The sequence below is a fragment of the Peromyscus maniculatus genome, chromosome 1, assembly GCF_049852395.1.
Source record: "Peromyscus maniculatus bairdii isolate BWxNUB_F1_BW_parent chromosome 1, HU_Pman_BW_mat_3.1, whole genome shotgun sequence".
In the NCBI taxonomy this organism is placed as follows: Eukaryota; Metazoa; Chordata; class Mammalia; order Rodentia; family Cricetidae; genus Peromyscus; species Peromyscus maniculatus.
The window spans coordinates 115,977,668-115,989,642 of NC_134852.1; the positions used below are offsets into that span (position 1 = coordinate 115,977,668).

The window sequence follows — 11,975 nt, forward strand, 5'->3', positions numbered from 1 at the left end:
AAGGAAGGAAGAGAGGGAGGGAAAGAGGCCCAGAAACTGAAAGTATTTGTGACAGAACTATTATGATGTTAGATTACAGAGTATGGTTTATGTGGACAGGAAGCCATGACGGGGTAGACACACAGGGAGAAAAAGAAAGGGAGAAGGACTGGGCGTTTGAGAGTCGTTTGTGGTACTGACATCAGACCTAGGGTCTTCCTCAGGCTGGAGGTACATCCCTATGACTGTTCTTACTTTTTATTATGAGACAGGGTATAAGTTTTTCAGGCTGCCCTTGAACTTGAGTTTGTAATTCCCCCTGCCTCAGCTTCCTGTGAGCTGGAATTCAGGCCTTTCCCAGCAGGTCCAGCTAGACTAGATGCATGGATGAGGTCAGAAAGCTCTTGCAGTAGGGGTGGGAGCCATGGTGTATGCTCAGAGCTGGCGGAAAAGTGCCTCTAGGGCTCAGTTTCTTCAGAGACTAGACATGGTGAGAAATGTAAAAAAATCTCTGGGTTTACCAACTGGATTTCCCCTTGTTCAGCCCTCAGGGCTGAAACATTCTTTTCTACATCAAGTTCCCATTACACATCTCTGAGTCACTAGAAGTGAGGTGTCCACGTGGAACTGTGTGGCTGGATACAGCAATGTCTCAGGACACAAGGGAGGATCTCATGCCATAGTCGCTATGAGGCAGCTCTGAATGGACAGCCTCCCCCAGCAGTGACTAGATCATCTGCAGACGCTGGTGACATCGTGTGTCCACAGTTCCTGTCCTGTGTTGACAGGAACCAGCAGAGCTTGATTTCTTTGCCTCCTCATGCTGCCCAGTCATCTTGATGCCAACTGTGGCAAGACAGTCACTCTGGCCTGACCCTCTGTCTCCAGATCTCCTGGTCACTACCAGTTCCTCACTCTCAGATGGCTGTGGTCCCTCCCCCAGGGTAAGCGTAGACATCTGAATTACAAACTTGTTGGGCAATGCAGATACACACTGCGTGTGCTGAAGCACCACACTGAACCTTATACCTTTGCTTATCTATCTACATTTCCACCACTAGAGCAATTCCAATGTTCTTCAAGACAATGTGACTACTTCCCAGATATAGAACAGAATCTATCTGGATGTGATGGCACACCTTTAATCCCAGCTCTTCGGAGGCAGAGGCAGGAGGAGCTCTGAGTTTGAAGCTAGCCTGGTCTATAGATTGAGTCCAAGCCAGCCAGGACTATATAGTGAGACCCTGTTTCAAAAAAACAAAAATAGAACAGGACCTAGCAAATATTCTCTATAAAGACTAAGAGCACAAACACTTCATGTGTTGAGACTCATACTACCCCTGCTGGAATTACTTATCTCTGACATAGTGTCAAAGCTGATACTGATAATGCATAATGAACAGGATGGCACTGTACAAAAAAAAACTTTATTTATTGACACTAAAATCCAAATTTCATATAACATTTTATCTCTTCTCTTCCCTACCCCCGCCAGTAACATTTAATATCAATTAAATCATGCCATGTTTACTGTGGTCACACACACCTATAATCCCAGAAATCGGAAGGGCTGGGCAATGATGTGCTTTGTTCAGAGTCACACAAATAGCAGCAGAACTAGGATCCAAACCCAGGTGGCCCCCCTTAAGAGCTCCAGCACCACCTCTGCTACAGTGGAGTCTTCAGGGTATTGGAATTCCCTGCTTCTAAATAACTCTTAGTTCACTAGTACTCCCTCAAATTTCCACAGGAGGGAGACCTTTCCCCACTCAAACTCTAAGATGCTGGCTTTGGCATTCTGGAGTCCATTTGTAGTTTCATGGACAGTTGAAGAGTTGATTGACCACCTGTGCAGAATTTACACTGGTCCCCTGCCACCAAAAACCCAGGCACCATAAACAGGTGCTCACCAAGTTACCCCAAGGTAGGAATTAGCTCCGTGGTGCTTGTCTATCCCACACAAAAACCCAGGTTTGACTCCCAGCACTGCAAGAAAACCAGGCTTCGTGGCATAGAACAATAATCCCAGCACTGGAGGATGGCAGGCGTGAAAATCATAAGTTCAGGTTCATCCAAGACATATAGCTAGTTTGAAGCCAGACTGAGCAACATGAGACCCCCCCCCTTTTTTTTAGAAAATAATAAAACAAACAAAGACAAATTACCCAAATTTAACTAGAAATTTTCAGCCCTATTCAGACAGCCCACACTGACCAACCACTCCCAGAACTTGACACCTAATCCCTGTGGTGACAGGGACTATATAAGCCTTAGGTCTTTTTTTTTTTTTTTAAGATTTATTTTTAGGTGTATCGATGTTTTCCCTGTATGTATGTATGATATCACATGCATACCTGGTGTCTGGGAGGTCATAAAAGAATGTAGGATCCCATGGAGGAGTTATGGATGGTTGTGAGTGGCCATGTGGATTCTGGGAATAGAAACTGGGTTCTCTGGAAAAGCAGTAAGTGCTCTTAACCACTGAGCCATCTCTCCAGACTCTGAAGCCTTGAATCTTTATGCAACAACCCTCCCCCAAGTGCTGCTCACTATGCAGACAACCCCACAAGAGGTTCCAAGGTCCTAACATGTCTAAGAATAAGGCAGTTCTCGCCACTCTCGTCCCCAGCCTTGTTCATAATGGCATAGGTTTTATACTGGAACCCTCTGCCAAGACAGACACTGAGAAGGAGGGTGTAGTGGGTACTATGTGTGGCCCAGATTTCCCTCTGCACACCTGCTACTCTGTGGGCCATGACCCTCAGCCTCTGAAGGACCCTCTACCTATAAGAGTCACCTTGTCTGTGGCCACATCCATTCCAGAGGCAGCACACACCCTGGGACTGACCGACTTAAAGAAGAAGGAAAATCCAGCATCCTTCCCTTTGCTTGGAGCAGCTCTGAAGGTTGCCTGCTTAAAATCTGCTGTAGGATCAGCTGAGGCCTCTGCAGAGACTCTACTCACCCAATCCTCTTTCCTTCCTTCCCTTTTCAGATGCTGATTCTGAATGCAACCCATAATAACCCTCCTGCATGTTCATCTCTAGCTTGTGGTCCTGAGAAGCCTGATCTCCAGGTGTCAGTGCTAGGAGTGCTCTGAGAAAGCAGATGCTGGATTGACATGGGGGATGAAGAGGATGATGGGTCACTCACCACCCAGCTGGTAACAAAGACAATATCCATCAGCAGCTAAGGGACACTCAGGAAAGGTCCTAACAAAACAGGATGACATGGTAGTAGAAAGGAATGTATTAACTGACACTTAGTGAATTGTGCTTTTTTGGTTGTTTTCTGGAGACAAGCTGCCCTGGAGCTTACTGTGTAACTCGTGCTGGCCTTAAACCCACAGCAATCCTCTTGCCTCACCTCATGTGCTGAGATTACAAGGGTGAGCCATAGCATCTGGCCTGTGAATCAGACTTTTTGGAAAATGCATGAGAAGTGTTAATTATAATGATAAGAGAATTTGCTAGCTATTGCTCAGTGCTGTTAATAATCTGAGGAAAAATGCATCAAGATGAAAGCAATTCATTGACAGAAAAAAATTTTAAATAATGGTCTAAGTGAGGTAGAAACGCTTCAATTGACAGACATGACTTCAGGCCTTCACAAAGTGGGCTTTGAGAAGATATGTATAAAGCCCAAATCACCACCGAGTAACTGTTTCATGGACTTCAGGGACATGCAGTTTACTAAAGCAGTCAGGAATGTAAGGTGAAGGGGGAACCAGAATGCCCCCAGGAGATCATAAGGGTTCTTCTGTACAGGCCAAGGCTGGTCTAAGGAAATACTACTACTTAACGGGATTCAGAGACAGCAAGAGATGATAGAGAGAAGGTGCCCTCCAAAACAAAGAGAAGGAAGGCAGCGTGTAACCACCTGAACATCAGAAGCCTGCTAGCATAGACCTGCTACATGAGACCCAATCACAAAAATAGAGGATAGATGACAGATAGATAGATAGATGATACAATCATACGTACGTACGTACGTACATGCATACATACATACACAGATAAAAAGGAGGAAGGAAGGGAATGAGGGAAAGGAACACAGGGAAGGAGTGAAGAGCTTCTAGGGAGGAGAACAAATAGCTTTTGCTTTTTGTTTTTTGTTTGTTTGTTTGTTTGTTGTTATTGTTGTTCTTTAGGTATCATGAACAGTTTTTAAGACAACAAAGGTGTGTGGACTGTAGTGTCCCACGAATTTAATCCCAGCACCTGGGAGGCAGAGGCAGGTGGATTTCTGTGAGTGGAGGCCTACAGGTCTACAAAGTGAGTTGCAGGATGGTCAGAGCAACATAGAGAAACCCTGTCTGGTGGGGGTGGGGGAAGGGGGGGACAAAGACGTGATAAAGTATGTGCTTGTCTGCTCATCTGTGGCCATGGTTTTGGTGGCCTCTTTAGAACCATAACAGGTCTCTGAAGTGAGTATCTATGGCTAAGTTTACTGTCAGTCCCCCCTGAATAGATGACCACCTCTCCCCCCCCCCCCCCCCCCCCCCCCGGAAGGAAGGAAGCATACTTCAGGTCAGTCTTCACTTCTTGGAAGCAGCTGCTTTTGTTCAGCCACCAGAAGCTTCACAAAGATCTTTGGGTATCACTGAAGTACCTCCAGTTTAAAGTAATCTTTATATTCATTCTGAGGCTCTGAGTGTGTTGGTCCCCAGTTCAAATCTGAAGCTTTGGGGCTAGAGAGATGGCTCTGCGGTTTAGAGCATTTGTTGTTTTTGTAGAGGGTCCAGGTTTGATTCCAGGTGCCCACATGGAAACTAACAACCACTGGCAATCTCAATTTCAGGCACTCTGTCATTTTCTTCTGACCTCACCAAGCACTGTGAGGCATTCTCGTGGTGTGAGTACATACATGAAGTCAAAATACACAGCTACATAAAGTAAATAAATAAATGGATTTTTTTCTTTTTTTAATAATTTAACTTTATTTTATGTGCATTGGTGTGAAGGTATCCAGATCTCTTAGAATGGGAGTTACAGACAGTTGTGAGCTGCCATGTGGGTGCTGAGAATTGAACCCCGGTCCTCTGGAAGAGCAGTCTGTGCTCCTAACTCCTGAGCCACCTCTCCAGCCCCTAGAATTTTTTATTTGAAGATTCAAACAGCCAGATCAGAAATAGCATGGGGGTAAGGGGGTAATGCCTGTACTAAACATGTACTGACGGTTTTTCTTGTTAGCAATACAATGTAACAACTATTGTATTGTTACTATTAAGAATAAGCAGTCTTGGCCGGGGGGTGGTGGCGCACGCCTTTAATCCCAGCACTCGGGAGGCAGAGGCAGGCGGATCTCTGTGAGTTCGAGGCCAGCCTGGTCTCCAAAGCGAGTTCCAGGAAAGGCGCAAAGCTACACAGAGAAACCCTGTCTCGAAAAACCAAAAAAAAAAAAAAAAGAATAAGCAGTCTATACAGGATTTAAAGTATATAAATGTGTGTAACTTGTATGCAAGTGCAGCGCTACTCCCTTCTATAGAAGGGAGGGGCCTGAGTGTTCTTGAGCTTTGGTATCCAAGAGGATCCTGGGAAACATGGCAGGAAAATTGTACCTAACGCCTAAATTTGTTGTAAGGACTGAGTTAACTGGAAGCCCTCAGGAAAGCCCAGCATATAATCTTGGAATTTGTTGGGTAATTATCATGATTATCTGAAATGAAGTCTACAAGGCAGGGGGAGAGTCCCATGAAATGCATCCTCTAAGAAAACCACTAGCAGGGTTTCATAGCTTGGACTCTTAGACTGTTGTAGGAATCAAACAGATTAGGTTTGCTGTTGTAAAATGCCTTTGTCTTAGTTTTCTCATCAGCAGAGTGGGAACAGCAATAGTTTTGTTTAATTTTGCTTGGAGGCAGGGTCTCAAGCAGCTCAGGCTGGTCAGACTTGTTACATAGATACAGATGACCTTAAGCTCCTGTTTCTCCTGCCTCCACCTCTCAAGTGATAGGATTGCCAGAGTGTGCCATCACACCCAGCTCAAGAATGGTGGTATGATCGTTATTTGTGGGATTGGGGTGAGAATTGAAAATTAGTCATTATAAAGGGCCCAGATTAGTGTTTAGCACATTTAAAGAATTCAATATAATTAAGCCTTTTACATTGGGGATATAATTCCTCTTCCTAATTTTTTTTTGAGACATACTTCGTGCAGTCCAGGGTGGACTCAAACTTCTCAAATTGACTTTGTAACTGAGGGTGGCCTTTAATGCCTGATCTTCCTATCTCCACTTCCCAAGTGCAGGGATTACAGGAGCACACCCAACCCTTCCTTTATTAAAAAGGAAATGACATTCTTATGTGAGCCCAAAGTCTCTTCTATCCATAGAATTCTGAATCAGATTCTCAGATAAAGCTACACTAGGAGACTGTTGCCTGGCACCCATTTGTAAAGCCAGCCAGCACTGTGGAGGCTGGGCCAAGACACAGTGAGATCCTGTCTTAAAGTAAAAAACAAACAAACAAACAAAAGAAGACTTAAAGCACTTAAGTGACTGCTTTCTGATTGGATTTAAGACCTCCGTGAGATGAGATGGAACCCATGCCATTATCAGGGCACCCACACCATTATCAGGGCACCCACACCATTATCAGGGCACCCATACCATTATCGGGGCACCCACACCATTATCAGGGCACCCATACCACTATCAGGGCACCCACACCACTATCAGGGCTAAGGACCTGTGGCTAGAAAGGTCACAGGCCCTGGGGAAGAACCTACTACTATCATGCTAAATAGGCAGAGTAATTAAATGACTAGTGTCTTTTATCTGTACCTGTAGATTAGAGAGCACTTCTCATCCTTCAACAGAGAAGCTTCCTGAAGCAGAAGAGAGTTAATATCAACACCTACAACTGATCAACACAGAGAACAAGAGACTTCAAAGTGATCTGCCCTAAATAGGGTCTGTATCACACTTCTGCCCACAAGGCTAAAGAACTGAAAGAGGGGGTGAAGGATTGAAAGAGCCAGGGGCAGTGGATGACTATAAGGAAGCTGTTTTCCGGATACAAGGAAATTGCATACAATGAACTCACAGCGATTGTGACAGCATGCACAGGATGTTCAGGCTTGACAAAATTCCAATCTGGGTGCTGGGGCAACAAAGTCCCACTCCCAGCTAAGGAGCTGTTGGCATTGAATAGCTACTAGGAGAGAAAAGTCGGTTCTCTTTCAGGATATGTCCTCTGGTAAGTCGACCAGACTCCAGGGCAGGCCCCACACTTAATAGTGCTGCTCTTCTAGAGGACCTGGGTCGAATTCCCAGCACCTACATGGAGACTCAAGACATGTATAACTCCAGTCCCGAGGGATCCTACGCCCTCCAGCAGACACCACACACGTGGTGCACATACATACAAAATACCCATACACATAAAATTAATAATAATAATAATAATGATAATAAGTTTTCAATTAAAATAAAGTAACATTAACAAAACCTTAAGTGGCTCAGGGTGCTGTAATGGCGGCAGCGCATGTGGAAACCGAGGGGAGGGACCTCCATGGCACGCTCAATAGAAGAATCACTACCCCAGCCCTCTCTGTAGTCTCCCTTCCGAGTTAAATAGACAGCTGAGCCTGGTATCTATTCTAGGAATCTGAAAGTAAAAAACGGACCAAGAAGGCTCCTGGGAGTCTCCTAAGGGCTTCCACCAGTTCCAGCCCGAAAACACCGGGCAGTCTGGCCAGCGCGTCCCGCGCAGCAGTCGCTCAAAGTGGAGGCATTTGTCACTGCAAAGTGCACCCGCCCCCTCACCAGCGTCTCAGGGCTGCCCGCAGAGATGGGGCGTGTCAGGGGCAGGATCAGGGCAGGCCGACGAGCCCCCTTTTGCTCCGCCCCCAAAGCTTTGACAACACTCCCCGCGGCTGCTGGGGAATAAGAGGAACAGGAAGGGGAGGAGCTGTTTTGTGGCTGGCTGCTGAGTGATCAGTCAACCACAACGAAGGGTAATCGACTGTATCCAGCGCTACCCGGGGGCCCGAGTGCCAGCTAGGGCCTCGGCCTGTGGGGCCTGGAGGGGTGATCCGGTCCTGTCTACGAAGCCTGGCAATGCCCCACCACCGAGTGTCATCTGGCCAGGGCCACCTCAGAGCCGGCTGGGAGCAGAGGCTGGAGAGGTCCTTACCGGCACCCAAGTTGGGACTCGTTTGGATGGGGCTGGGCCTGGCGCTAGTGCTGGTTCTGTTTGACTGCATGATTCTCTGGTCTCCTGCCAGAGCGTATCCTCTTCCTGCCCAAGGACATCCCTTCAAATCCAATGCTATAGTGCCCCTGCTTCAGAATGCCTTTGGGTGGCAGAACCTCACCTGCCCCGCCTGCAAAGTCTTATTCACCGCTCTAAACTACGGGCTGAAGGTGAGCGGTTGCGGTTGCGGTGGAATGCGGGGAGGGGGGTGGGAGGGGGGCGGCGGGGAGGGTAAGGAGAACCGATATGCCCCGGGGTCCAATATATTCCCTATAGAATAGGGTGCTTCCTGTGTATACATGTTATACATGTTAACCACTACCCTATTGTGGCTTTTCTTTTGTAAAGTAAGAGTATAGACCGTGCCTTGAGAGAGCCAGCTAGCTAGTCCTAGGCTTGAAATGATACTGGACCCTGAGCTAAAGATTAGGTAGGTGACAGCCTGGTGCTACCTGAGTCGCAGGGCACTATGTAGGAGGCACTGAGGCCTCTTTGTCATGGTGACACTGAGTTCCTCCTAGCCCCGATTTAGACATGGAAGCCTGTGGAGTGGTGGCCGGGGTTCACTTGCTCTGTCTCTGACCTCTCATCACCGGTTCCTTCCACCACAGAAGGAGCCCAATGTAGCACGGGTAGGCTCTGTGGCCATCAAGATGTGCAAGATGCTGAACATAGCACCACTAAATGTGTGCCAGTCAGCTGTCCATCTCTTTGAGGATGATATGGTGGAGGTATGGACACGTTCAGTTCTGAGCCCATCTGAAATTTGTGGCTTGCTTCTGGGCCCCTCCTGTGGACACTGGGACATCTTTTCAACCTGGAACATCTCTTTGCCATCAGTGCCGAAGCCACCCCCCAAACCACCGAGCCCACCAGCCCCGGGCGCTCCTGTCAGCCGCATCCTCTTCCTCACTGACCTACACTGGGACCATGACTACCTGGAGGGCACAGATCCTAACTGTGCAGATCCACTCTGCTGCCGCCGGAGCTCGGGTTGGCCACCCAACTCCCAGGCAGGTGCTGGTCACTGGGGCGAGTACAGCAAGTGTGACCTGCCCCTTCGAACTCTGGAGAGCCTGTTGAAAGGGCTGGGCCCTGCGGGTCCTTTTGATATGGTGTACTGGACAGGAGACATCCCTGCCCATGATGTCTGGCAACAGTCTCGCCAGGACCAGCTGAGGGCCCTGACCACCATTACAGAACTCGTGAGGAAGTTCGTGGGGCCTGTGCCGGTGTACCCTGCTGTGGGCAACCACGAGAGCACTCCTGTCAATGGCTTCCCTCCCCCCTTCATAAAGGGGAACCAGTCTTCACAATGGCTCTATGAAGCCATGGCCAAGGCCTGGAAACCCTGGTTACCAGCTGATGCCCTTCAGACCCTCAGGTACTTACTGCCCATGGAAACCCAGGAAGGGAGCGGAAAGATGGACGAGGGCAGAGGGAGGAGGGAACTGGGTAGACTCTGCTCTAACAAGTGCCCTTCGCACTCCCCACCGCCCTCCCTAACCTGACCCCACCTTCCCTTTCTTATCTCCAGCCACCCTCTTTTCAGAGCTAGCAGCGCAACCTCACCACACCCCAGCTTGTGTCTACTTAGGGTGGCTCTCTCTTGAAAATGAATTCCCTTCCCCTTTGAATATCTCCCATTTTTCTCACCCTGACCAGGCTCACAGCATCTTCCCTCAGAAAGGCCTTTGCTCTCTGGCTTCTGTGAATCCCTTGTCCTGAATTCCTGGAGCCCTCAGGACTCTGGGCTTCTTTACTCAGAGGAGCCCTGTAATTACTGCTGCTTTGGTCTTCAGCTAGGAGGGGAGCTCCCGGAGGTGGGAGAGGACATCACGTGTGCCTCTGCCTGGCACAGGACCAGGCGTGCAGGACTAGGATTGCCCTAGTATTGACACCTCTTGCTTACTTTGTTTCAGAATTGGGGGCTTCTATGCCCTTACCCCTCGCCCTGGCCTCCGCCTCATCTCTCTCAATATGAATTTTTGTTCCCGTGAGAACTTCTGGCTCTTGATCAACTCCACAGATCCGGCTGGTCAACTCCAGTGGCTGGTGGAGGAGCTTCAGGCTGCTGAGAACCGAGGAGACAAAGTAAGGGGGAGTGTGATGAACCCTGTGGAGTAGGTGCAGTGGGGGTTGGGAAGAGGCAGGCGGCTGTGGAGCCAAGACCTGTCAACAGGGACGGGAGAGTGTCACTTCACTTCCTGGAACTCCAATGTTCCCTGGGGTCCACGGTCACCCTCTGATGACCTTCATATCCACCCAAGGCTGTCTGGATTCCTCAGTGCTCTGATAACTCCCATAATTCTCCTTTCAGGTGCATATAATTGGCCACATTCCTCCAGGGCATTGCCTCAAGAGCTGGAGCTGGAATTATTACAAAATTATAGACAGGTAAAAGATAGAGGGCTCGGATGTAGAGACTGAAGTGTTGAAATCCCCTCAAGAGCAGGGTGTGACCTTGTGAGTTCACCTTGAGGCAGAGCAGGTGATCTCTGTGAGTTCAAGGTCAGCCTGGTCTACAAAGTGAGTTCCAGGACTTCCAGGGCTGTTACACAGAGAAACCCTGTCTGGGGCGGAGGGAAAGGAGAGAAGCAATTTCCTCAAGCACCTCACAATCTTCACCTTCTCCATGGAGCGGAGGAACTATTAAACACGTTGGAGAACGACCACCCTAACTCCCCAGATCTACCCACCCTCATTTCCGCCTCCCTACAATCTTCTAATGTCACTGTGTCTCTGGCCAGGTATGAAAACACTCTGGCTGGTCAGTTCTTTGGCCACACTCATGTGGATGAGTTCGAGATCTTCTATGACGAGGAGACTCTGAGCCGGCCGCTAGCTGTAGCCTTCCTGGGGCCCAGTGCTACCACCTATATCAACCTTAACCCTGGTGAGTGAGGCAGAAGGGAGCGTTCCTTATCCTAAAGATGGTGTGACGGAGGGATGGAAGCCAAGGCAGGTCCTCCCCAGAGTTGCCTTCGTTCCCTTCTTTACCACTCAACCTTTCTTGCAGGTTATCGGGTCTACCAAATAGATGGAAACTACCCCGGAAGCTCCCATGTGGTCCTAGACCATGAGACCTACATCCTGAACCTGACCAAGGCCAATGCACCAAAAGCCACACCACACTGGGAGCTCCTCTACAGGGCTCGAGAAACCTATGGACTTCCAGATGCACTGCCTGCCTCCTGGCACAACCTGGTCTACCGCATGCGGGACAATGAGCAACTCTTCCAGACCTTCTGGTTTCTCTACCATAAGGGCCACCCGCCTTCAGAGCCCTGCGGCACACCCTGCCGCCTGGCCACTCTGTGTGCCCAGCTCTCAGCCCGTGCAGACAGCCCTGCTCTTTGCCGCCACTTGATGCCCAATGGGAGCCTCCCAGATGTCCATAGCTTGTGGTCACGGACCCTGTTGTGCTAGTGTTCCAGAAGCTCGTGTATTAGGAAAGGGACACATTCCTAAGCACTGTTGAGTCAACCTGGCAAAAACTTCTGGGGAAGGAGCCCTGTCAGGCCAGGGAGCAAACCTTTTCATGGAGAGCTTGTTTGGCTGGATTTGGGGGAGGGTTTGGCTGCCCTACCCATGCCCAGTATCTGGATTCCCCCTGAGGCTGATGTCTTCTCAAGGTCAGAGTTGAGGTCAGTGCTCTGAATAGCCAGACAGGACCTGTTAGCCCCAGGCCTGTGCTATCCACCTGTTAACCCTATACTGCTACCTGATCCTGCCGGGCTGTTAAATAAAGAGACTTGGACTCCAGATGACACTGTCCCAATTTCTTCTTCCCAAACA

General features: G+C 48.8%; 1 protein-coding gene across 2 annotated transcripts; it reads left to right on the top strand.

Moving 5' to 3' along the window:
* The first annotated feature begins 125 nt into the window (after positions 1–125).
* Positions 126–11,942, top strand: Smpd1 (sphingomyelin phosphodiesterase 1). Of its 2 annotated transcripts, XM_076549471.1 has the most exons (9): positions 126–210; positions 2,975–3,142; positions 6,770–7,178; positions 7,586–8,347; positions 8,789–9,561; positions 10,100–10,271; positions 10,498–10,574; positions 10,928–11,073; positions 11,197–11,942. In XM_076549471.1, the coding sequence occupies exons 4-9, from the start codon at positions 8,042–8,044 to the stop codon at positions 11,604–11,606; spliced, it is 1,884 nt and encodes a 627-aa protein (XP_076405586.1). In that variant the 5' UTR covers positions 126–210; positions 2,975–3,142; positions 6,770–7,178; positions 7,586–8,041; the 3' UTR covers positions 11,607–11,942. The 2 variants fall into 2 exon arrangements, with proteins under 2 accessions (XP_076405586.1, XP_006991791.1); XM_006991729.4 differs by lacking the exons at positions 126–210; positions 2,975–3,142 and having other exon boundaries at positions 6,332–8,347.
* Positions 11,943–11,975: the final 33 nt, after the last annotated feature.

Bases quoted from the DNA above. Each gene is read 5' to 3' on its own strand.
- Smpd1 (XM_076549471.1), top strand. From the start codon at position 8,042: ATGCCCCACCACCGAGTGTCATCTGGCCAGGGCCACCTCAGAGCCGGC. The intron at 9,562-10,099 runs GTACTTACTGCC...ACTTTGTTTCAG, and splicing joins GATGCCCTTCAGACCCTCAG to AATTGGGGGCTTCTATGCCC. The intron at 10,272-10,497 runs GTAAGGGGGAGT...TTCTCCTTTCAG, and splicing joins CTGAGAACCGAGGAGACAAA to GTGCATATAATTGGCCACAT.